Raw genomic sequence first — 26,585 nt, forward strand, 5'->3', positions numbered from 1 at the left:
TCACATTTTTATATTTCTTCTGGCTGTTAGCTGTTCCTTTGTATTTAGGTTTGGCCTCAGAATGATAATGTGACACTTGGGGATGAAGATGCAGACCAGCAGACCAGCACTGGAGGCCAAGATGGAGAAGACCTGCACAGCCACCATGTATTTCCCTTTGGTGCTCAGGTAGGTGGGCACAAAAGTTACCCAGACGCTGCAGAAGACCAGCATGCTGAAGGTGATCAGCTTGGCTTCGTTGAAAGCCCCAGGCAGATTCCTGGCCAGGAAAGCCACCGTGAAGCAGATGGCAGCCAGGAAGCCCATGTAGCTGAGGGTGACGTAGAACATGACAACGGCCCCTTCGTTGCATTGCAGGATGATCTCTCCAGGCTGGGAGTGGAGGTCAGAGTCAGGGAAGGGGGGAGAAACTCCCAGCCAGATGGAGCAGATGATAATTTGGAGAGCAGAAGAAGAAAGGATGATGGAGTTGGCCAAGCTCTTCCCCAACCATCTCTTCACTTGGTTTCCCGGTTTTGTGGCCAGGAAAGCCAGCACCACCGTGATGGTTTTGGCCAAGAGAGAAGAAATGGCAACTGAGAAGATGATGCTGAACACTGTTTGTTGGAGAAGGCAGGTGACTTTCCTTGGTTGACCAATGAAGAGAGAAGGAGATAAGAAGCAAAGCAGGAGGGAGACCAGGATGATGTAGGAGAGGTTCCGGTTGTTGGCTTTGACAATGGGAGTTTCTTGGTGTTTAATAAAGATGATTAAAACAAGGACTGTGATTAGGAACAAGAATAGGGCAAAAGAGACCAGGGTGATTCCCAGATGTTCTTCATAAGACAAGAAGGTTATAATTTTGGGGATACATTGGACTCTTTCCACATTTGGATATTTGTCATCTGGACACTTGGTGCATTTTTCTGTATCTGAGAAAACCAAAATTTTAAAGAGTGTTTCTTTAACATTCTGTCCTTTTACATTTCAAAAAATATATTCTTTGGACAATATGTGATAAGTGGAACATTTTTCAATATGCATAGCTTAACTGAATAAAATGAGAATACCATTTTCTAAAACCTGTAAAGTCTATTTAATTGTGAGATATCCTAAGAAACTGCATTTTGAATTAACAAGAAAACAGTGGAGCTCCACTCTTTTTTTTCAATTTCCACTTTCATGAAAATGCTCTGGATGAATCCAGTTTCACATTTGCTCTGGCGTGACCCACCTTCCTGAGTGGAGATGGTCCCATCTGGACAAGGAACGCAGTCATAGCAGCAAACTGGCTCTCCTTCTCGAGCCCTCTTGACAAAGCCAGGATGACAACTTTCCACACATTTGGACTCAGGCAGGGACTGAGCAGAGAAAGAAGGAATGGCAAAGAAAATGTATTAGGACTCTCCATCCATGGAAAAATTGGGGGGAGAAATGGCCATTAGACAAGTAGGTTCTGGGCTTCACGTAGGTAAATATGAAATCTCTGACTTCTTCCAAATAAATGTAGGAGACATAACAGTGGCAGATTCTTGATGTAGTTCCTCCTTTTTGCTTCTTGCATATCCAATTACAATAAAAAAACTTTTCTACTTAATAAAACTGGAGGGATGGAATTGAGAAAAGATTTAAAGATTTCTCTTTAAAGAAAATCAGTGGGTTTCTGCTCATGGCATGCATTCCCCTACTCTTCATTTATTTATGATGATTTACTCTTATTAAATTTTAGAACAAATTATTGTTAAAAAACTTATTAAATTGTTACTCCGTTAAATTTATTACAATAGAATAAGATGATTAAGAAAGACATACTTAAAAGATCTGGAAAGGTTTTCCTGGACTACATAAAACATTGCAAAGCTGTTCTGCTTTGAAAGTTATCCAAAACAGTCTCCTAGTTAAGATAAAATATAAATTTCCTTACAAATTAAGGCTGTTAGCATTTAAAAATATGTTCTTTTTATTTCTATTCCCCCCCCTTCAGTTCCTATGGCTGCCATGCTGCTGAAATGAGACTAAAACCGTCTAATTTCTAGAACTTAGTGAGATGAGATGGAGGTGAGGTCATGAGAATGGGTCCCTCCAACAGGCACCTTCTGCTGGAGCAGGTGGGACATGAGAATGAAGGGACATTTCAAAGGCCCATCTAGTTATCCAAGACAAGATCCTTTCTGCTGAAGAACTACAATTAGTTCTGACACCAACTGGCATGGAAAGAGAGACTCAAGAGACAGGGAGCTTTAAGTGTAAGGTCTGCCATCTTCAGCATTTTCTGCTTTACTGGCATCCTGCCATAAAGTGCAGGGAACGAGGGAATTTTGGAGAGGGGGGGAGTGACCCAGAGGTGTCAATCCAGAACAAACTGGCCAGTCAAGGACGAAGCTGTGAGAACAGAATGCGGAACTCCACCGAAGAGGCGCCAAACAGCAAAATCGTTCCCAAAACATCTAATTCGAATATCATTGGACACTGACAGATTGGTCAAGGGCGGGGCAGGGAAGAGGGAAAATGCAGTCTTTGCGCAGGAATATTCAGATCCAGCTTTGCTTGTGCTGTAACCGCTTGACTTTAGTACAAGCAAACCTTTCACTTCAAGAATGGAGCCGAGAGCCTTTCTTTCTTCAGGGCTCAAGTGGGGACAAGCCTGGCATTAGCTAACACTCAAGATAAACAAAGGCATTCAGTGGGTTTCCTGACGAAGAGCCCTCCTAATAAACAAAGGCCAAATCTAAGTAGGGTTTCCCTTCAAATTCTCCCTTGTTATTTCCAATACGAGGAAGAGCTTTCCTTTGGGTCAAAGTCTTGTTTCAGTGCTTCAGCTGTCTGGGTCAGGGCACATCAGAGGAGCCATGGTGGTTTCATGTGGGCTGAGAGCCTTGGAGCTCCTTCCTAGGAGCAGAAGGCTGATTGCTATATCCTAAGGCAGTGAAAGGGAGGCAGGAATAACTCTGACCACGTCTGGTCTCCTTCAGAACATCCCAGATTATTAACCTGCCCATTGAGGGGACACTTTTCCATAAGCAGGACAAGATGAGGTTTATTTCCCAATGGGACCAAAAGGACCTCCATCCAATCCTGAGTCTAAGAAAACAGGTTTCTGCTTCCCAAATTCAATTCTCAGTGAAGGTGAACCATCTGGGGGACTAGGCTTAGTCCATTTGAAATAGGACCTCAAGGCTATGGAAAACAGAAAAGACACCAAACTTTCTCCCACCTTGTTGAGCAACTTTAGCTGGGAAAGAGCATCTTGGTTGACGGTGAATCTCTGTCTTACAAAGGTCCCCAGTTGCTCTTGGACGGCATCCTTCTTGGGGACAACCAAGAAACACCAGATGATAAGATCTCCTACTATATCTTCTTTTTGGTCCAAATAGAGTTTAAAGTTGGAAATATTGCAAAAGTCATTCTTCTCCAGAAAGAGGTGAAACTAGTATTCAGGAATTTCAAAAGCAGAAAACTCCGTTTCTTATCTTTCTTCTACAATTGTTCTAACTTGCAAATAGCCTTAGTTAAGAGAACAAGGTGTTATCATTATACTCATAAGTGGACAAAAAAGGTTGGGAAAAATTGTCAATCATATATTGACAAAATGTACATTGACAAAATGTAATTGGTGAATTGTAGGGAACATTCTTGTGCAGGTGACAAATGAACTGAACAACAACAAAAAAGGTTTATAAACTTAAAAGCAACAGGAAGCATGGATTTGTCAAGAAGAAAGTTGTCAGGCTAATCTCCCTGTCAATGCAGAGGGGAAATGTGACCACCTGAACTAGTTCTACTTTATTGCAATTCTACATTAACAGAATGTTATGTTGGAAAGTACAAATCTCCCACCAACTCTTTTTTCAGACTGAGAAGACAGGGAATTTCCGAGTTTCTTCCTCTCTTGTTATGCAGCTGCAGGCATTCCCCCCCCCCCCTTATCTGATTCTTCCGTAAGCAGCATTACTTCTCTCTATTTGAAAAGTCACTCTCACCTATGATGGAGTTCAATGTGTGGCTAAAGCAGTGGTGTAAAGCAGAAGGTTTGATGTTAGTCATGAACATTGGTCTGATCAAAAGCTGTACAAAAGAGATGGTTTGCATCCATCGCCGAAAGGGACTGAATTCCTTCGTACTAAATTCAGGGGTTTTCTGGAGAAACATTTGAACTGAATCACAGAGACAGAGAGTTAATCGATACAAAACATTTCTGTCCCCAGCAATCTAAACCCAATAGGGTTCTCTGTGTTTGTAACGTAGATGTTTGTGTGGTTAAGAATATTGAGGTTGCTTTTAAGAAAACTCAAACTTTTGATGGTGTGTGCCATACCATATGCATGAATAAAACAGGTGATACGCATGAAGGGGAACTCAGACCCAAAACAGGTTATGTAGAAAACAAACCCAGGATCAGTGGAAAAGAACTCAGGTGCCTATACTCCAATGCAGAAAGTAGGAGGAATAAACAGGGTGAACTAGAAATCCAAGTACATGAGGGCAAATGTGATATGGCTGCCATTATGGAAACTTGGTGTGATGAAAGCCATGAATGGACTGTGCAGCTAGAGGGATTTAAATGATTTAAAAGAAACCAGATAAAAGTAGACCAGATAAAAGAGGAGGTGGAGTTGAGCTATATATAAGAAATAGCTATATCTCTACAGAATTCAGCAGAACAATGATGAAAACCATCTTGAATGCATTTGGGTCAATATAAAAGGGGAAAATGGCACTGCTACACTACAGGTCTCCCAACCAAGCAGAAGAAATAGATGAACTTTTTACTCTTCAGTTAAGTAAGGTATGTAGGAAGGACACCACACTAGTAATGGGGGACTTTAACTACCCTGACATCAACTGGGAGACAAACTCTGTACCTAGTGGAAGATCAAAAAGATTCCTGACAAACCTAGCAGACAACTTTGTCTCCCCAAATGTAGAGAAGGGAAGAAGAGGGTCAGCCACACTGGACTTAATTCTCGCTAACAGAGATGAAATGATAGGTTGCAGGAAACTTGGGGGGGAGGGGGACCATGCATTATTGGAATTCAGCATTATGCAAGCACAAGCAACAGAACAGAGTCAAGTAAGAGTCTTTACCTTTAAGACAGCTTATTCAAAAAGATTTGAATAAACTTTGAGAGAGCTTGGGAAGGATTTCATGGATGAGAGTCTTTCAAGGGGAAACCAAACCAAGAAGGTTAGTGAAATTTTGAAAAGTGAGATTATAAAAGCCCAGTTTAGCACAATTCCAATGAGGAAGAAAAAATTAAGAAGTTTCAAAAGAAACCAGTATGTTTACATAAAGTACTCTTTCAAATGTACAGGTATAGAATACGTGGTACTGGCTTAATAGTAGTAACTGCAAGAAGGGTCTTGGAGTCCTAGTGGAGTAAGTGGACAATCACTTAAATATGAGCTAGCAGTGTGCTGCAGTGGCCAAAAAAACCAACACAAATTGACACCTAAGCTATATCAACTTAGGGACAAAATCAATACCCCTTGAAGTGTTAGTAGCTCTTTATGATATCATGATAGGACCACACTAGAATACTGCATCCAGTTTTGGTCACTATATTATTAAAAAGATGTAGAGATTCTAGAAAGAGTGCAGAACTATTAGGGGGCTGGAGGCTAAAACATACGCAGAACAGTTGCAGGGATTGGATATGTCTAGTCTAGTGCAAAGAAAGACTAGGGGTGACATGATAGCAGTGTTCCAATATCTAAAGTGCTTGCCAAAGAAGAAGGGGTCGATCCATTTTCCAAAACGCCAGAAGACAAGACAAGAAGCAATGGAAGAATGATACTAATCAAGGAGAGAACAAACCTAGAATTAAGGAGGGAACTAACCTAGAACCTAGAACTAAGGAGAAATTTTCTGACAGTTAGAACTATCAATCAGTGGAACAACTTGCCTCCAGAAGTTGTGGGTGCTTCAACACTGAATGTTTTTAAGAAAACATTGAGAACCATTTGTCTGAAATGCTATAAGTTTTCCTGCTTCAGCAAGGGGTTGAAGACCTTCAAGATCCCTTCCAACTCTGTAATTCTGTTCTTCCTTTTCTTTATGTACCTATCACTAGACTTCCTAAACTGATTATGCTGGTCGTATAACTTGATTTCAGTAAAAAAAAAACAACCCTAAGAAACAATTTTGTGATGCGATTAGAAACCTAGTTAAGTGGCAAGGGTGGCGAGTATGATAACTAAGTGGATAAAAATCTCTTCAAAATGTTACTCATATAATTTTTAATCCTTTTAATCTTTCCCATCAAACTTGGAGGGAATGAACAACAATTTGCCCTTGGTCATTAATTTTTCTATGTTCTCATTGATGAGGTCTTTCTTTGCACTAGACATACCCAATTCCTGCAACTGTTCTGCATATGTTTTAGCCTCCAGCCCCCTTCTGCACTCCTTCTAGAATCTCTACATCTTTTTAATAACATGGTAACCAAAACTGGATGCAGTATTCTAGTGTGGTCCTATCATGATAAATGTCTGTGATACAAGATTTAATGTGTGATTTATAATAACTCATAGAGCTAATTTGATCTGATTTAAACAAAACCAAGTTTCCAGAAGAATATCTATGATTCCCTCTTAGAGAGAGGTGCACAAGTAAAACGCAGTGGAAAAATATCTGATTTTTAGCAAACTAGGAGTTGATAAACTATAGTATCTCATATGATAATTTTAATGATGACTAGAAGAAGTATGAGGGATACCAAACTTGTTAAGTATATTAATGAAAATGATCTCAGAATAGTAGTTGAATGCAAACCGAACGTGAGTCAACAGTGTTATGTTGTGAGTAAGAGTTCATGGAAAGAATGCATCCATAAGAATCTCAGGAACTCATCATCCTGATTTGAGGAGATCCCAACTCAAGTACCAGATCCCTTGCAAGGTACCATGCTTGGAGAAGAATTTGCACAAAACCTGGGCCAGTTTCAGGGAAGGGCAAGGAAGCCAAGGAAGAGATCAAAGGAGCAGCTCTTAGCCTTGAGGAAAGACAACAAGAAGAGCTGAAAATCAAAAGGAGTCTGGGAGAACTAACACAACCTCTGAGTTAGAGAAGGGAGGATACAGCACTCTTCCAACAACTGAAAGATGTGGCACACAAGCTGAAGAACCTTTCACGGCTGTTCCAGAGTGTGGGTAATGGAAAAATTAACAAAGCCACAAGGGAGGAGATTCTGGCTGAATGAGAGGAACCTAAACGGAGGAGCCCTTTTAGAGTTGAGCCAGTGAATGACAGTCCAATCTTCCCTTCCCATGTTGCCTTAATGGGAAGACTGAGTAGCCATGAGTCCAAAAAGCTTTAACTGTGATTCCTGTAGAGAGGAGGGGTTGGGCTAGATGGTCTCATGGTCTCCTTTAAATTTACAGTATAAAGGTAAAGTTCCACGATGCTAATCACAAATCTATACATACTGGAATTTGTTTAAAATTACATACATCATTTTAAAATTAGCAATGCTTAGTGTCAAAATTTATCTCTCATGGTACCTGCTCTTTGGATGATTATGTTCTGAGCAATTAAATGGGCCAAATCTATTGTCCTTTTGTAGCATAGGTAGATTGAGATGGTTCCCCTCCTTCTCCTCTGGATTGTCTCCTCCAAAGGATCTAAGATTAATTGATCCATATCAGGACCCCCATACCTGCCACAGCTGCAGCCTTGGAGACCCCAATATCTTTTCTCCCTCTTTCCTTCTCCTCCTCAATCTGGAGGAATAGGCAACATTCAAGGCCTGGGCCAAAGTCTTAATTATACTGTAGTAATGGTGGTAATTTTTGATCAGTTTTCGGTTCCTTTTCTCCTGGGTCTCCAGTGGGGCTTTCTGGGTGCATCTTCTGCGGCCTTTGACAGAAAAGACATTCTTTGAAAGAGAACAATGAAAATAAGGATCTTGAAACTGATCTTCCACAAATAAATTGGGTTCAAAGGCAGAATCCTTTGGCCTTTCTTTTGTCAGATAACGAAAGCTCCAAATACTATGTATGTATTTGAGAAGTCTGTGCTTTGTGATTGTATACACTGCAAAAGTTGTGAGGATCCAGACTTTCCCTTCAATGGGTCCTGGCAAATGCCTAAGTGTTAAATGGAAAGGAAGAATTCTGTCCCAAATGGAAACAAATTCTATGAAGTGAACAAAGACATTCACTTGTCTCCATTTCAAGATGGCATCCCTGAGGGTTGCTGTATGGCCAGTTATTGTGAATAGTTGTGATATAATAACACAAATTCCGTTCCTGACAAGCATAGGAGTAAAAGTCCTCATGAAATTCTCTCCCTTCTCTGTGTCTGAAGCAAAAAGGCCAATGAAGGTCCATCTGAAATGCAGGAGCAGTTGGATAATTGTTGGGTAGTGGAATCCTTCTTTGGGGAGCATCTGGTGGAAAAAGGGGAATTGACTTTTATCACTCAGAGCCTCTGAAGCAGTTTCAATCCTGATCTGAGAAAGCAATGAGGAATGTTGTGATGCTTGGGATCAGATGGAGTCCAAAATATTAGATTTTAATAAATTCTCCCTGGTTCTTATTTACATAATTTATTATTGACTAGCCATTATTTAAAATATTAAAGAGCGTTGACAAAACAATATATAAAAATGGAATACAAAAAACAAATAAATAATAACAAAAATGCAAATTTTATTTCTGTATCACCTCTACAATTTACTGCAATTTGACTCAAAATATGCAAGTTTCAACTGAAATGTTTTGTTCCAATAAGGGGCCGTAATATATGTTACCTCTGAGGATTGCAACGTCTTTCTCTGCCACTATATGCCAGATTCTTTGTGCAAAAAATCTTTTTACTGTCTTGTCCAATCATACAAAAGAGATCACAGCTCCTAATGTAATTTTGGTCTTTGATTGAAATCTTGTCTGTTCTAACAGACACAATTTTGGGAATTTGTCAGTTTACATAGCTTTAATTTTACACCAATAACTATATGTCCTGGTTTTAGATAAAGAAGAAATTCCCAATTCGGCTCTGAGGGCAGCAGCTGAAGTCCTTTTGTCTACCCTCAAAATACTCCACAGATTCTGTGGTTGGGTTTATTCTACTAGTGACATATATTAAAGCCCCAAACTTCACTTTGATATATGAGCTTGGGAGTAACTTTAGCATTACATATTTTAATAAATCGGAAGAAAGATGGTCAGCTACTTTTTTAAAGGTTATGTACAGTAATAAATTCACTCATGCCCTTTCTGTAAGTGGCTCTTTGGATGATGAGGGAAACAATATCCAGTCTCAAAGAAAACTACCCCTATGTAAGGAAAGGTGCTACTTGCTATATCAGCTCAAAATAAATTAGGCACCTATGGCCGTGATTTTGTTTTCTGAAGATCATAACTTTTGGCTTTGATTTGACAATAATCATGCAATAATCATGTCAGTAGGAGATTTTCTTAACAGCCCGCACAATCCAACATACAAGAATGTTAAGAGTATCATTTTATCAGAGTAAACCAGGGTGTTCCAACATGTATTTAGCTCCTTAGACATGTGAACTTCAGGTTCCTTCATTAGTGCAGGTGAGTCATTCATATCTAGACTGAATAACAAGGGTTCAAATATACACCCATTCCTTCCTCCTTGCTATGTATCAATCCTCCTTCTCATTGCTCCACTGAGCCCAAACCTCCCTCTCAAACAAGGGCTTGGAGAAAGGGCTTGGATCAGGCCCAACAGTCGGAGCTCCATTTTAAGGGCAATGCATTTCATCCATAATATTTCTCCTTTTACCGTGTCAAATGTTGCACTGACATCTTAAAGACAGCAAATTATGGTTTGCCTGATTGACATACTGTATGTTCTGATTAGATATTTCAATACAAAGCTGTTGTCAATATTGTATTATTAATTCATTTCTTATACAGATTTACATAACTTTTAACCCTACCTAAAGCCTCTTATTGTTTTGCAAAGAAGAATTGTTGCTACCCAATCTCAAGTTTACTGAAGAGGATCATGGTATATATTTTAGCCAGAATATCTGTTAGACAAGGCCTGTAATTGCTAGAGTCCCTCTTCACTTGTAGGGTGAAGGTAACTCTTGAATTCCATAGATTGCATCTACTCCACACCACCACCACCACCACACTTACTTTACCATATTGAGCAAAACACACCCACCCTGTTGGACTTTATAGGTGCCTCCTAATGTTGACATCTGGATGGAGATGTCTCTGTAAGCTCCATCAGTAAAAGCTAGAAGGTTTGTAGAAAGGGCTTGGATCAGGGCCAACAGTGTCATTTTGAGAGCAATCAGTTTCCCCCATATTTCTCTGTTTATTGTGTCAAATACTGCATTAACATCTACAGTGTTTCCCCAAAAATAAGACCAGGTCTTTTATTTTTTTTGCCACCAACAAAGGCACCAGGTCTTATTTTAGAGAGGGGGGATGTTGTCCACTGACTCACCTCACTTGTGCACATCATCCCCGCCTCCTTTTTGCTGTCAGAGGCCTTCAGGAATTTCTTCTGCTGCCGGCAAGATCTGCAAGATTTCCCTGAAGGCCTCTGGATCGATCCAGAGCTCTGTTGTCAGCTGCCTTCAGAAAAGCCTTGCAGGCAGAAGAAGTGGGCCATCAAGGCAGGTGTTGGGGTGTGCGAGGCCTGGTGGGAAATGTCCAAAGGTAAGTAGTAAGGCAGCTCCATCCCCCTCATCCCCACCCTAGCTTATTTTTTACCTGTGCACCCTGGAGAGAATGGGGTCCTAATTAGGGCTTATTTGGGGGGTAGGGCTTATATTGGGTGCACGTGTAAAAAATTAAGCTAGGACTTACTTTTGGGGTAGGTCATATTTTCAGGGATACATGGTATAAAGCCAGTGTTGAGGCCACATTTTACATGTGTGTAGTGATTTTATTTAGCTGTCTATTATACTCATTTATTCCTTTCTCTTTCTCTCTCTAATATGTATGGGAGTTTTCGGGCTAGCTACATTCTTAAGGTGGAGGGTGAAGGAGCGAATAGATAGTGAGGATTGTTTTGGCTAGGTGACCCTTTTTCCTGTAGGAAAAGAGGTTGCTCCTGCTGAAGACAGAAGGTGGAGTTTGAAGACACCGGGCAATGTGAAATGGAAAAACATACTCCACAACTAGGCATATTTTTAAAATAATTAAATAGCCAGTAGAAAGTCCTCTCCAGGGACCTTATTGCTCTTCAGGCCTTTTATGGTGAATTTCATCATGAACATAATAGAGTAAAACATAGTTGATATTATTGCTAATATGGAGGAAAGCAGATCTTAATTCCAGGGAGAAGATATGGTTGCATCTATTGCTCACCCACCACCATCCCACTCACTTTACCAGATGGGAAAACACACACACACACACACACCTGTGGGACTTTGTAAGGTTCTGCTAATGTTGACATCTGGATTGAGACGTCCCTCTCAGCTGCATCGAAAAGAACCAACAGGTCGTCCTTCCTTCCACAGCCATAGTTGGGGACATTGGCTTCTCCAGTGGAGAGAATGTCCAGCAAGGCCTCTGAAGTGCAGAAAGTGCTCAAATGGTTGTCATGGATGTTGTAGCCCAGTGTGAGATTGTGCAGGAGCTGGGAACTCTTGTTGACCGTTTGGATGTTGAAAATGAAGGATAGGAATCTTGAAAAATCAACAACCCTACTAAAAAAAATCTTCATGTTAGCAGCAGCAGCAGCAGCAATGGCAGCAACAAAATACTTTATTTAACATTTAATCACCTTTGTCTCCACAACTCAACTGAGTTTTAAGCCAATATTGATCCAAAACCAAGGATCAATTATACAAATATGGAAATGGGCTGGGCTGAGGCTACTACAACTGCTTCCATCACTACTTTAAACAAAAGTCAGTATTCAAGTCATGAATTCAGGATTGAACTGGGTGTGGAAAGTAATGTGGAGTTCCTTCAATTTAATTTCAGCCCCATCTTATTTTCTTCCACAAAATAAGAACAGAACTTAGAATAACAGAGTTGGAAGGGATCTTGGAGGTCATCTAGTCCAATTTCCTGCTCAAGCAAGGTAGTCTATACTATTGCATACAAATGGCCGTCCAGTCTCTTCATGAAAGCCTCCAGTAATGGGGCTTTCAAAGAAGGAAAAAGGGGAAAAGGGGGGAAGCCATGGAAATCAAAATCATTGGTGGAATTAGACAGGTCCTGTGGTATAAAAATAAGTGAAATAAGAAGATAAGAAAGAGAGTGTTAGAACTGCAAATGGAGGGAATGCAACTCCATCACCCTCAATGACTTACAAATGAGAATAACTAATAGGAGCCGTGTTGAAAAGCAACTTTATATGAAATATTTCTTTTATAGTTGTGACTATACTTATCAGAAGGTCCCCTGCCCTGTAATAGCTCCATGGACTGTTTCCATCCTGGTGCTCCAAACTCAGCAGGCATTTCATTCTAGGCTTCCCAGAGACCGGGTGGGTCAAAAGCAGCACCAGAAGCAGAAGCAGGAGCTCCATAATTTTGAGGGCTAAATCAACCCCATCCTGTTTTTAGAAATGGACAAGAAGAAGAATTGGAATAATTTAAAGCACTCTCACAAGGTGGAAATGCCAGTGGGTTTTCTGATTCAGACAGGGAGAAACTGACATTCATCTGGAAAGAAGAGAAATGTAGAATCAAGAGCACAGATCCTGCCTGTCCCAAAACGTCCTCCTAGAGAGCTGGATTTGAAATCTATCCTTTTCTGATACAAGATCCTTTGCATATGGCTTCAAATATCAGAGGCCCAGATAGTCATAATTACAGTGAGAAGCAGCTTCCCCTCTTGGGATCCTGAGCTTTTTTCTGCATGTGCAGAGCATGTGAGTGAAAAAAACAACAGAGACACCCTTTGGGACTCTGCTCTCTAGTGGTTGTGGTCCTTCCTGTCAGGACATGTCCAGAACGAGATGCTGGAGGAAGATAGTTCAGTAACAAGGGAATTGACTTCTGCTGTCCTTCAATAATGGTCTCTTGTCTCCAGAGAGCGCAGGGGAAGGTCACTCAGAGCTATGGAGTTTGGTGATGCTCTAGTTTGATGACACTTAACCAGTGGTGGGACTCAAAAATGTTAGCAACCGGTTCTCTGCCTGGTTGCTGGGTGGGGAGGGCCATGGTGGGCATAGCCTACTCAGCCTCCTGCACCATGGCAGGTGTGGCATTTTTGCCCTCCCCAAGCTCCAGAGGCTTAGTCAAGGCTCTGGGAGGGTGAAAACAGCCTCCCCTGGGCTCCAGAGCCTCTCTGGAGGCTGGAAACAGCCCCATTTTCGAACTTCCGGAAGGCCCATTTTTTGCCCTCCCAGTCCCTTCGTTCGGGCCCTGTACTTACCCGGCATGATGAACAGGCCACATGGAGACTCGGGGGGGGGGGGGGAGCGAGAGGGGGGGTGGACCCAGCCAGTCCATGCAACAATTGGTTTGGTTAACCAGCTGCAAAATTGGCCGAATCCCACCCCTGCACTTAACACTAGTCTTATCAACCTTATCTACCTAGTATCCAGATACTAATGTCATTAAAACTATATGATTAACTCAATCATATAAGAAGTTAGGGAGTGAAGAGAAAGAAGAAAATCTCAGATACAAAGTAAGAGACAGAGTCAGCCACAAAGAACTTAAATATCTATACACTGATGCTCTAAGTTTAGGGAGCAAACAGGGTGAACTTCAAATAGAACATAGAATAACATAGGTGGGACCTTGGAGGTCTTCTAGTCGTGCCCTCTGCTTGAACAGGAATCTATATACTTGTACACGAGGACAAATATGATATAGTTGCCATTATGAAACTTGGTGGAATGAAATTCACAACTGGAATGTACTGATAGAAGGACACAAACTATTAAAAAGAAACAGACTGTCCAAAAGAGGAGGTGGTGCTGCATTATATGCTAGTGATCACATCCTCTCCACAGAAATGCACGGAACCAAATTCGAAAACCTCCTAGAGGAATGCATAAGGGTCAACATAAAAGGAAAAAAAGAATGGCATTGCCATAGGCATATACTACAGGTCACCCAACCAAGCAGAAGAAACAGATGAACCTTTTGCTAATCAGCTAACCAATGCATGTAAGAAACCCACCACAATAGTAATGGAGGGCTTTAACTACCCTGATCTCAACTGGGAGACAAACTCTGCAACAAATGGGAGAGCAAATGGATTCCTGTCCAACCTCATCACCCAACTTCATCACCCAAAAGGTAGAGGTGGCAACTAGAGGGACAACTACACTGGACCTTTTTTTTTTTACCAACAGAGGAGAAGTGATATTAACAAGGGGAGGAGGGAAGGGGATTGGAATGCAGGGAGGAGATGTGGGAGAAAAGTTAAAACAAAGCTTACCAGTGGAGGAATGAGGAACAGATGCCAGCCAAGGTCACACAGCCGAGTCCCTTTTTGGGAGAGGGGGCGGTCTATAAATCCAAATAAATAAATAAATAAATAAATAAGTGCAAAGCAGAAAAGCCCACAAAACAGAAGGCTCATTGCCCAAACAATATACAAGCACTTTATTGGACATTGGTTGATAACAGGGGTGTGTGGTCAGGGAAAAGAGAAAGTTAATTGCTTTGTGCATGAAAATGTCAGAACCAGCTTCACTATTTTTCTGTAACAATTTAAGCTCCAGTAAAGCATCCCTTGGCCAACATAATACCTCCTCTCCTTGCACTGATGGGGAGGGCCAGTCCCAGTCAATTGCAATGGTTCCATGACATATATTTGTAGCCACTATCAGTAGGAAAAAATGTTCAAATAATTTCTTAAAAGATGTTATGTTCATTGGCAGTTGCTGAAAAGCAAATGCTGAAAATAAAATGAGTAAACATAAAAGTCTGAATGACTTTTATCAGAGTTCTCTTTAGCAAGATTTATTGAGATGAAAGGGAAGGGAGTTACAAGAATTACAGTTATTCAACCATTTCACATATCATTCTCTTTGACTCATGCATACTATCTGAGTGGAAATAATCTTATAATAAAAAAATAAAAGAAAGTTTTAGAATTGTTTCACACTATGATGTCATGACATGTAAGCTGTTCCTTTGTGTTCAGGTCTGGCCTCAGGAGGATAATGTAGCACTTGGGAATGAAGATGCAGCCCAGCAGACCAGCACTGGAGGCCAGGATGGAGAAGACCTGAACAGCCACCATGTATTTCCCTTTGGTGCTCAGGTAGGTGGGCACAAAAGTCACCCAGACGCTGCAGAAGACCAGCATGCTGAAGGTGATCAGCTTGGCTTCATTGAAGGCCCCAGGCAGATTCCTGGCCAGGAAAGCCACCATGAAGCAGATGGCAGCCAGGAAGCCCATGTAGCTGAGGGTGACGTAGAACATGACAACAGCCCCTTCGTTGCATTGCAGGATGATCTCTCCAGGCTGGGAGTGGAGGTCAGAGTCAGGGAAGGGGGGAGAAGCGCCCAGCCAGATGGAGGAGATGATAATTTGGACTGCGGAGGAAGAAAGGATGATGGAGTTGGCCAAGCTCTTCCCCAGCCATCTTTTCACTCAGTTTCCTGGTTTTGTGGCCAGGAAAGCCAGCACCACCGTGATGGTTTTGGCCAAGAGAGAAGAAAAGGCAACTGAGAAGATGATGCTAAAAACCATTTGTTGGAGAAGGCAGGTGGCTTTCCTTGGTTGACCAATGAAGAGAGAAGGAGACAAGAAGCAAAGCAGGAGGGAGACCAGGAGGATGTAGGAGAGGTCCCTGTTGTTGGCTTTGATAATGGGAGTTTCTCTGTATTTAATGAAGATGATTAAAACAAGGCCTGTGGTTAGGAACAAGAGCAGGGCAAAAGAGACCAGAATGATGCCCAGATGTTCTTCATGAGTCAGAAAGATTATAACTTTGGGGATATTAGTGCAATTTTCTGTATCTGAGAAAGACCATAGGGGATGTTATTTGGAATCCTGACAAAAACAATATATCTTCAACATTCTGTCCTTTGCATTTCAAGAAACACCTTCTTGGGACAACAGCTGATAACAGGGACATTTTTCAAAATGAATTGCTTAACCAATCCATGGGAAGAAAATGAAAATATCATTTTGTAAAAATTATATAGCTAAGGTACGTGAAATTGGCAGAAGTCCTAGGATCTAAAGCTTTCCTGTGTAATATAGAGAGCTTTCGTAAGAACCTACATTTTGAGACACCAATAATGAATCTGATAATCTTCCTAGGAGGAAATCCTTCCAGATGGGATTTCTTAATATGCTGGACCCAGAAGATGCATAGCCTGTGAAACCTACTTGGCCGGTAAAGATTGGAGTCCTACAAATGGCTACTGGGAGCAGCACTAATATGGGTGTAATGAGTCACCCCCATAACTGTCCATACCACCTTATTGTGGACCAGCAACATCTTCACAGAGTTCCTGAAGGGGAGACTTTATTGCAGTCGTCCTTCCAGGTGGGGGACCTAAGAGATTTCCTCAGTTTCAAAGATGATCCTAGAGAGGTCAGGCGCATTCAAACTAAAAGAAGAAGAGAGGTTTTCTCTGGCAGTAGTTCAGCTTTCCCAATCTTCCACCCTCCTGCCTCTTCCCTTCCAAGGCTGATTAAGGCCTGAGTGATAGTGATCAATGTCTCTTGATCCAGGAATTGGCTGCTCTCATCTCATTGGATGTTGTTCAGATGAAATCTCTGAATTGCCATCTGAGAAGATATGAAATTCCTACACAGTGGATTTACTTATGTGAAATTAGATATTGTTATGTTTTATGCTTGTATTCATCTACAAGTTTGCCCTTAACATATTCCAACATCAGCTCATCATCTGGACATGCATCAAGCGCTGGGACAAGTGTAATTCCTGCTAAGTCACCAAATAATAGTGCTGAGACATGAAAACCTTTAATTTCTTCCCCTATACCTCTCAGGCATTCAACCCTTTCAGCCTTATGTAATCCTGCGTATCCTGGCCTTTCATCGGCTTGGTTTGGTACAGCTTTCTAATCAAATGCAGTTCATTGCTGAGATTAGCTCTTTCATGCACCTTTTGTAATCCTTCCCACATTTCTTTAGCAGTTTCATTTTTACATATGTATGATTTGATCATCTTCTATGCTAAGAGAGATTGTGCTTTGAACTTTCTGATCTTTATCCTCTCATCTGAAGGTCGTTCTGCCCCAGCTTCATTTATACAATTCCACACACCTCCTCATATTTTTAGCATCATCTTAATCTTGAATTTCCAAGACTGGTAGTTCTGGGTTGTCAGATTTGCAAATGAAATCTTTGTTGCAGCTGTGTTACTAGCCATTTTCTTTTATTCTGTTGTGCTCTTTTTTCTGTTGCTGTAGCTTGCACTTATTTGCTGTAGCTGGCTGTGACTGGCTGTTTATGCTGCTGCTACATGCTTGGATGCAGTCTCTGGGCCCAAATTCTGTTTATATATAGCACTACAGTTAAGCAGTAAAGCACATGGGGACTGTACTCTTTGTCTGGTCTGTGGTGCTATATATAAACAGAATTTCTAACAGATATGTCTAAATATATTGATATCATTTCAAGAGATCAAACATCTATCTATCTATCATCTATCTATCTGTCTGTCTGTCTGTCTGTCTGTCTGTCTGTCTGTCTGTCTGTCTGTCTGTCTATCTATCTATCTATCTATCTATCATCTATCTATCTATCATCTATCTGCTTTAGGCATGAAATCTGAATTGGTAACTTTCCTCCAGTTATTCTCTCTCAGCTTTCCTCATCTCACAGAGTTAATGTGGGGAAAATAGGAAGTGGAAGAAGTATTTTATGTCTTTGCTGCCTTGAGTTATTTTAAAACTAAACGTGGGATATAAACAAAGAAATAAATAATATATTTTAAGTGGAATTGTCATGTTAATCCCAGTTCACACTGACAAAACTAATAAGAATTTGTCTTTTTACACAAATTATAGGTTGCCTGATTCCTAGTATCTCTAGTTAATTTAAAAATATATATAATTCTTCTCTTTATATAAAAATTTGTGCATTTTGAAAATAAACAAGAATACAATTAACTTTCAATGTGTCTTTCAACATGTACTTTCATCAAAGTGCTCTGGATAAACTCATTTCCGCAAAGCCTGTAATTTCCTCTGGTGTCGCCCACCTTCCTGAGTGGAGAAGGTCCCCTCCGGACAAGGAACGCAGTCGTAGCAGCAAACTGGCTCTCCTTCTCGAGCTCTCTTGACAAATCCAGGACGACAACTTTCCACACATTTGGACTGAGGCCGGGACTGAGCAGAAAGGATGGCAAAGAAAGTGTGTTAGAGCTAAGAATCCATGGAAAATGGAGCCAAATCCCAAGTCTCTGGGATTTACTTATGTAAATATGAAATCTCTGGCTAATTCCAAATGGTTGTGAGAGATACGGCTACTGGCAGATTCTTCATTTAGTTCCTGTCATTCGCTTCTGGCATATCATATTGCAAGGAAGGAATTTTCTACTTAATAAAGTCCAGAGAAATGGCATTGAAAAACCTCTTTTTCACCCAGTGTGACTGAAGGTCGCTAACCCAGTAAGATAAACAATGGCACTCCCGGGGCTTTTAGCGTTTTCTTACTAGCCTGAGGCCAAATCTAAATAAAATTTCTTTCCAAATGTCCCTCATTGCATTTGATACCAGGAGGGCCTTCACTTTGGATCAAAGAAATGTTTCATTACTTTTTTAGTTTTCTGGGTCAGGACACTATACGATATGAGACATTATACATACAATACACTATTTTTAAGCCACCCAGAGGCACTCTGGGGGTATATAAATGTGCATATATATTTGGAGAAGCTGAATTCTAATTTCAAATCTTACTTCCCACTGGGACTCAGAGCACCTTAAGCCAATCTTGAATGTTGGGCATGGCTGAATCTGCTTAGAACTGCTTGTTCCATCTTCTAGCTTCTGAAGGACACTTTGTTGAGTACTAGTGAAGCCTCCCAAGCAGTCTAAGAAAACTGTCATTCCTCATATTCAATTCTTAGGGAAGATCATGTATCATGATGATAGGACTTAGGCCACTTGAAATAGTTCCTAAGATTTGGAAAACCGAGAAAAGACACTGATATTTGACCTACCTTGTTGACCAACTTTAGGCGTGGGAGAGCTTCCTGGTTGACAATCACTCTTTGTCTTTCAAAGCTCCCCAGGATCTCTATGGTGTAATCCATCCAGGGATGAACTACCCAGCTCTCAATGATCAGGTCTGCTGCTACATCCCCATTTTGCTTCAAGTTCAGTTTTAAGTGGGAAAGATTGCAAAACACGTTCTTGGCCAGAAAGGGATGAATCTAAAATGGAAACATCCAGAAATTTTAAAAGCAGAAAACTTGGTTTCTTGTCCCAGATGGTCTTTTCACATGTGAATCTTTATTCTATACTTGTCCAATTACAAGAATTCTTATTTGGAAGAACAAGAGTTGCCACTATATTCAAAAGTGAAAAACAAAGTTTCAGCAAAATTTCTTAATCATATATCGCTTTAAAAAATTACAAAGTACATTGTATTTATTCCAGAGAAGTCACAAAACAATTAAACAAACAAACCAATCAAGAAATTATTCCTGAACTCCCTGAAAACAACAGGGTGACTACTAATATGAATGGATTTGCCAAGAAGAAAGTTGTCTGACTAATCTTCTCACAGGTAAATAGATGGAAATCATAGCCATAATTCTAATTTATTGTAAGGCTAACTGAATCTTGCAAATCGGAAAGCACAAATCTCCCACCAACAATTTCTATAGCCTGAAAAGTTAGGAGGGATTATTTCTCTGCCTGTTTTGCAGCTGAGGGCTCCCCTCCCTCTTATCTGATCATTTCTAGTCAGCATCTCTTCCACCATCCCCAAAATCATTCCCACATACCTTTACACCTTGTTAATAGATTGTGGGAATGCTTGTGATATATGTCATTCATCATAGTATTAGCAAATTACTTCATGGAATCATGACCATGAAGCTATTTAGGTGAGGACTGAATAGCAAGATCATTAAGAGGAAAAAGGCTGCCTTAAAAATGTACTCAAGTAATTTTCAATGTTCCTCCTAGAACTGGCAGGATATGAATAACAATTACTCCTTGGTCATCTCTTCTTCAATATATTCATCAATACAGTCAGATCAAACTGATAAATCATGATTTTGTGATGCAAGAGTTATAGCAATAAGAGCAATAGCACTTATATACCGTTTCACAGTGCTTTACAGCCCTCTCTAAGTGGTTTACAGAGTCAGCCTCTTGCCCCCAACAATCTGGGTCCTCATTTTATTGACCTCAGAAGGATGGAAGCCTGAAAGACTGAGTCAACCTTGAGCCTGGTGTGACTCGAACTGCTGAACTGCTAACAACTCCTAGACAAAGCTGTTTAGATTTCCAGCTTCCAGAAAAAAATATTTATGATTTCTAGCTTGAGAGATGTGCACAAATAAAATCCATTACAAAAATATCTCATGTTGAACAATTTTGACTTGACCAACTATGTATCTTGTATAAGAACAGATGGATGGGAGCTACAGTGTAGATCTATCATTAAGATTTCATTTACATATTTTTATATAATTATATCTGTATAGTGGTCACTAATTGTAAACAATTGGTAGTAGTAACTATTCGATGAATAATCATATAATTAACTGGATGATGATTTCATTATTTATGCACTGGAAGAAGGATGAAGGATAAAACTTGACAAAAATATTTATGAAAAGTATCTGTTGGCAATTTTCACTGAATTATAATGCAATTATCAGAAATGTATAGTGAATTTATATAAAATGATGTATTGTTCATATTTAGTGAAATGTAATTGTAACAAAGTACTTTTTATTATATGTGGCTGACTTGTGACAAGGCAAAGAAATATTTATGTTTCACCCCAGAAGATTCTATAAATAAGTATACAATGGAAGCCAGGTTTTTTTCCCATTTTGGACTATTATATAAGGAATTGGGGGGGAAATGAAAAAACACACACCATATTATCATATATGCTGACTAGAGTGCAGAATTTTATGCGCACTCGAAAATGGAAAGGAACTTCCACAAGGGAAGAATGGATGGAGAAATTGACGGAATTGGCAGAGATGGAAAATTAACAGCATTGATTAAGGAAAAGAATGTAAGTATCTTCGTCTTTGAAAGAGATAAAAATGATATTTTGACTTTTGCTTTTGATGATTAAGTAGGTAGTTATAAAAATGACAGACACACACATACAATATCAACTACATGTGTGTGTGTAGAAAATTGAGATTATAATCTGATTATGTATTTTATTGCATCAAAAAAAGTTGGAAGTTTCTGCTTTTTTGCTTAGTCCTCTTTTGCTCACACCATTTCCCATTCCCCCTTATTCTCACCCCCTTTGTTTGTATGTAAAATATATGTGAAATGATAATATTTATGAAAATGAAATGGAAAGTAGGCAAATGAACCCATAAGAATCTCAGGAAGTGGGTGTTTTGGTTTGGGCGATCCCAACTCAAGTACTCCAAGATCCCCTTTGGAGACACTGGTGCTTTGAGAAGACACTGGACAAATAACTGGATCAGCTTCAGGGAAGGACAATGAAGCCAAGGAAGAGCTCAAAGGAGCTGCTCTTAGCCCTGAGGAAAGACAACAAAGAGAAGAGTTGAAGATCAGGAGTCTGGGAGCCCCTTTTCCAACTGACACAATCTCTCGGTTGGAGAAGGGAGGATACAGCCCTCGTCCAATCATTGAAAGATGTTAAACAGGAGCTGAAGATCTGCTCAGTTTTATTCCAGAGTGTTGGACATGGAAAAATGAATTCAATTATTTTTTTGCTGAAGATAGGAAAAACATCCTAAAAGGAGGAGCTATTTCAGAGCCGTCAGTAAATGGAGAGGGTCAATCTTCTCTGATTTCTTAATGCAGAGACATCAGCATCAGTCTGACTTAATGCATCAGTCAGAAAAGTTTTAACTGGGATTCCTGCAGAGAGGAGGGGTTGGGTTAGAGGCTCACAGTTTCTCCTTCAAATGGATGAAGGTAAAGTTCAGCGATGCTAATCACAAACCAATTTATACAGAAATTTATTTCAAACAGCACACAACATTTTTAAAATCAGCCGTGTTTAATATCAATTGCAATATTTTCAAGTGAGTGAATAAACTGGCCAAAGATCTTGCCCTTTTGCACCAAAAGGATGTTCACAGGATTCCTCTCTGTCTCTTCGGATGCTTCCTAAAAACTAGGTGTGATCAATTCTTGTCTGTACCACTTACCTGCCATGGCTGCATCTTCAGAGGTCCCAACCTCTCTCCCTTCCTTCTCCTCCTTGATCTGGGGGAATATGCAGCATTCAAGGCATGGGCCAAAGTGTTAATGAAACTGGAGTAATGTTTAGAATATGGGATCCGGATCCTGTTCCATTTCCATTGAGTCTCCAGTGGGGCTTTCTGGATGCATCTTCTCCAGCCTTTGACAGAAAAGGCATGTTTTGAAACAGAACAGTCAAAATACGGATGTTGAAACTGGGATTCCACAAAGAAATCAGGTTCAAAAGCATAATCTTTTGAGCTTTTTTTCTCCTGATAAGAAAATTTCCAAATACTGTGAACATATTTCAAAAGTCTGCTCTTTCTCATTAACACATAACCCAAGACTGTCATGATCCAGACTTTGCCTTCAATGGGTCCTGGCAAACGCATAAGTGCTAAATGGAAAGGTAGGATTCTGTTTGAAATGGAATCATGTTGTATGAAGTGAACAAAGACGTTGACTTGTTTCCACTTAGAGAGGGCAATCCTAAGGGCTGCTGTATGTTCAGTTGCTGACAATTGTTGTGATATAACAACACAAATTCCATTCCTGACAAGCATAGGAGTGAAAGTCCTCATGAAACTCTCTCCCTTCTCTGTGTCTGAAGCAAAGAGGCCAATCAGGGTCCATCTGAAATGGAGGAGCAGCTGGACAATTGCTGGGTACTGGATCCCTTCTTTGGGGAGCATCAGGTAGAAAAAAGGAAATTTGCTTTTATCACTCAGAGCCTTTGAAGCAATTTCAATCCTGATCTAAAAATAATTAATTTATTATTTATTATACACATGCATATAATTTTAAATGAATCTGGATAGTGCAGGTATTTATGCAAAAATGAACATGCTAATAGAGGGTCCCCCAACTAAAGAAAAATTTTGAATAGACATATAGATGGCAGAAAGTCTTCTCCAGGGACCTTATTGTTCTTCAGACCTTTTATGATCAATTTGAACACAAACATAATAGGGTGAAACATAGTTGACATGATCAAAAAGAGCTCTTGAATTCCATGGGGAAGGTACAGTTGTATCCACTGTATTGCTCACCCACAAGTACTCCTCTCACTTTACCAATAAAAACAAACAAACAAACAAATAATTAAAAAAAAACCATACCTGTGGGACTTTGTAGGTGTCTGCTAATGCTGACATCTGGGTGGAGATCTCCTTGTTAGTTCCATCAAGAAAAGCCAGAAGGGTGTCCTTCCTTCCGCAGCCATAATTGGGAATATTGGCTTCTCCAGTGGAGAGCTTGTCCAGCAATGCATCTGAAGTGAGCAAAGTGCTTAAAGAGTTGTCATGAATGTTGTAGCCAAGTGTGAGATTGTGCAGGAGCTGTTGATTTTTGTTGACCAGTTGAAAGGTGATAATGAAGTGTAGGATATTTGTAAAACCAACAAAAACCCCACTGTAAAAAAAGTTCATGTTATTATCATCAACAGCAACAAAATGTTTTTTTTTTAAATATTCACTTTATCTCCACAAGCCCACTGAGTCTTAAGTAAACTCTACTGATCCAAAGGCAATATTCAGTTACACGAATATTGAAATGGGCTGAGCTAAGGAACAAATAAACCTAACCTAACCTAACTTTAATTTCATTCACTACTTTAAACAGAGTTTAGTATTCAAGTGATGAATTCAGGGTTTAACTGGGAGAGCTAAATAATCATGATTTCCTTCAGATTTTTTTCAGCCCCACTTTTGGATTTGAGCCTCTTCCAGAAAATCAGACAAAAGGAGCAGCCATGGAAATCAAAATAATTCAAGAAATCAGAGATCCTGCAATATAGAAGCAAGTGAAATAGGAAGAAAAGAAGGAGAGTGTTAGGACTGCACGTGGAGAGGATGCAATTCCATCACGCTGAATGACTTACGAAAGAAACTGAATAGTGGGAGCCATATTGAAAAGCAACACTATATCTGATATTATTCTTTCAGTTGTGAATATACTAATGAGATGATCTCCTGGTCTGTAATAGCTCCATGGTTTATTTCTATCCTGGTGATCCAAATTGATCAGGCATTTCATTCCAGAAGTTGGCTGGAACATCAACAGCATCAGAAACAGAAGCAGGAGGCACATAATTCATGGGTTGAATCAATCCCCTTCCTGCTTCTAAACAAACAACAAGAGTAGGAAGAATTCAAAGCAGTCTCACAAAATGGATATCCAATCGCTTTCGTGATTCAAACAGAGACAAACTGAGCTTCACCTGAAAAGGACAGAAAGTCCATTCAAGAGCACTGTCCCTGCCTGTCCCAAAATTTGTGGCACACAGCATATGACCTGAGGCATTTATCCTTTTCTGATGAAAGACTTCTTTCCTGTTGAATCACTCTGATGTTTATATTGCAGATAGTTGGAGAAGTAGCAGAAGAACTCTCAAAGATCAAGCGGGGGGGAGATTATTCCCATTGGGGAACCTGAACTTCTCTCCAGATCTATATGTGGAGGGTTAGCTGGAGAAAAACATGTTAGTAGGGGGAAAAAAATCTGAGATACACCCCTAGGAGCTTTGTTCTGTAGTTGGGTTGGTCCTTCCTGTCAGGACATGCCCAGAAAGTGAGGCGGGAGGAAGATAGCTCAATAACAAGGAAATTGACTTCTGCTGTCCTTCAACATGTTGTCCATAAACTCCAGAGTTATGGAGTTTGGTGCCACTCTAGGTTGATGTCACTTAACTCGAGGGCTGCCATGCCAAAGAAGCAATCAGTACCCTTGGACTCTGCCTAATGTTAAGAGTAGGGCTGTTTGGGATTTTCTAATACTAGATCTACTTATACAAATCCTGAATTGGAGCTTATTTTAAAATTGCTTGTACCTGAAGTAAAATTACATTTTTAAACAATATCATCTAAACAATAGTTTTTAGACGATATGGTAAAGAGAGAAATACTATGGCGTAAACTGGCATCTCTTAAAATAGAGCCTAGACTGATGGCTTTGATTAAAGCCCTTTACACAAGTACCTGTTTAAAGGTGTGGTGTGGGGTTAATGGGGCTCTGACTAACAGGATTCACACAAACAAAGCGGTAAGGCAAGGGTGTATCCTGGCCCCATTATTATTTAGTTTATAAATCAATGGTTTGCCAGGGTTAATGAAGGATCCCATGGTACACATGATCCTAAATGCTTTATTGTAATAGCTTGCTCTATGCTGATGATATGATTTTATTATCATATTCACAAGTAGGATTACGTAGGCTATTAAGAAGATTCAGCTCTTATTGCCAAGATAACTCCCTAACCATTAGTCAATCTAAATAAAAAATAATGGTGTTTGGAAAACATCATCAGAGACATAGGTGGCAATTAGATGGTGAATCAATTGAACAGCTTAACACCTTTGTATATTTAGGCATAACTTTCTCCAAGACTGGATCTTGGACTTGCCATCATCAGAGGCAACAGAGTACATGTAGAGCAAAATCTGATTTGAATTTACTGCTTAAACTAAAGAATCATAGTTATCCAGGCTCCCTAGCCCCATTAATTAAAGCATATAAAGTGAAGTTTACCCCTATGCTCTTACATGGAACAGAAGTTTGGGGTTTATACTCAACCCCAATATTAGAACAAATACAGTCCCAACACTTGAGATGTATTTTGGGTGTAGATCTAAGAATGTCTGATGCAGTAGTTAGAGCTGAACTGGGAATTCATACAATTCATGCATTATCCTAAATTAGAGCATATAACTTACTGGCACAAAGTCAATGAAATGGAGACTGATAGACTCCCCAAGTTATGTTTACTAGAGCAAATAAAATCACAATCACAAATCTCCTGGATCACCAAACTAACAAATGTAGTAAGAAACTGTGACCCATTGGGATCCCCATATCAAAACAACTTATCTTATGTGCAGCCAGAATTTGAAAACAACATTTAATACAGCACAGTACTTGATCAAAATGGCTTAATCTTAAATTATTCTATTCTATTCCAATTTCATTTTAGACTATTTTATTCCAATTTCATTTTAAATCTTATTTTATTCCAATTTCATTTTAAATTGTATTTTATCCAATTCCATTTTAAATTGCTTTTATAAAATTTTAGTAATAATTTGTGTGATTGTGCGGCTGGCTGCCACACGGCAACGACCTCGTCTGCTTTTGGGACCCTCGTGAGGGTGCACCTGAGCTAGGCTTGTGGACCCCCGAAGGGGTGAGAACCCTCGTTAGGGTGAGCCTAAGCTAGGTGGGTCTGGCTCTGCTAAGGAAGCACGGACACCAAGGTGTGTAAAAACGCACCAACCAGCTCAGCAGGATGCCAAAAGAACCCCGACTGGCTGATTGAGACGGTATTTATTAAGGCATACAAGAAGGGTTTTC

At 40.0% G+C, this 26,585-nt stretch overlaps 1 protein-coding gene across 1 annotated transcript; it reads right to left on the reverse strand.

Annotated features, from left to right (window-relative positions):
• On the reverse strand, nucleotides 1–23,668 carry LOC309393757 (vomeronasal type-2 receptor 26-like; the record flags this gene model as incomplete). The annotated part of the gene is made up of 4 exons (XM_081956252.1): nucleotides 1–911; nucleotides 1,214–1,340; nucleotides 19,040–19,252; nucleotides 23,360–23,668. The coding sequence occupies 4 exons, from the start codon at nucleotides 23,666–23,668 to the stop codon at nucleotides 1–3; spliced, it is 1,560 nt and encodes a 519-aa protein (XP_081812378.1).
• Nucleotides 23,669–26,585: the final 2,917 nt, after the last annotated feature.

Source organism: Natrix helvetica (assembly GCF_964273705.1).
Source record: "Natrix helvetica genome assembly, chromosome: 5".
Classification (NCBI taxonomy): Eukaryota; Metazoa; Chordata; class Lepidosauria; order Squamata; family Natricidae; genus Natrix; species Natrix helvetica.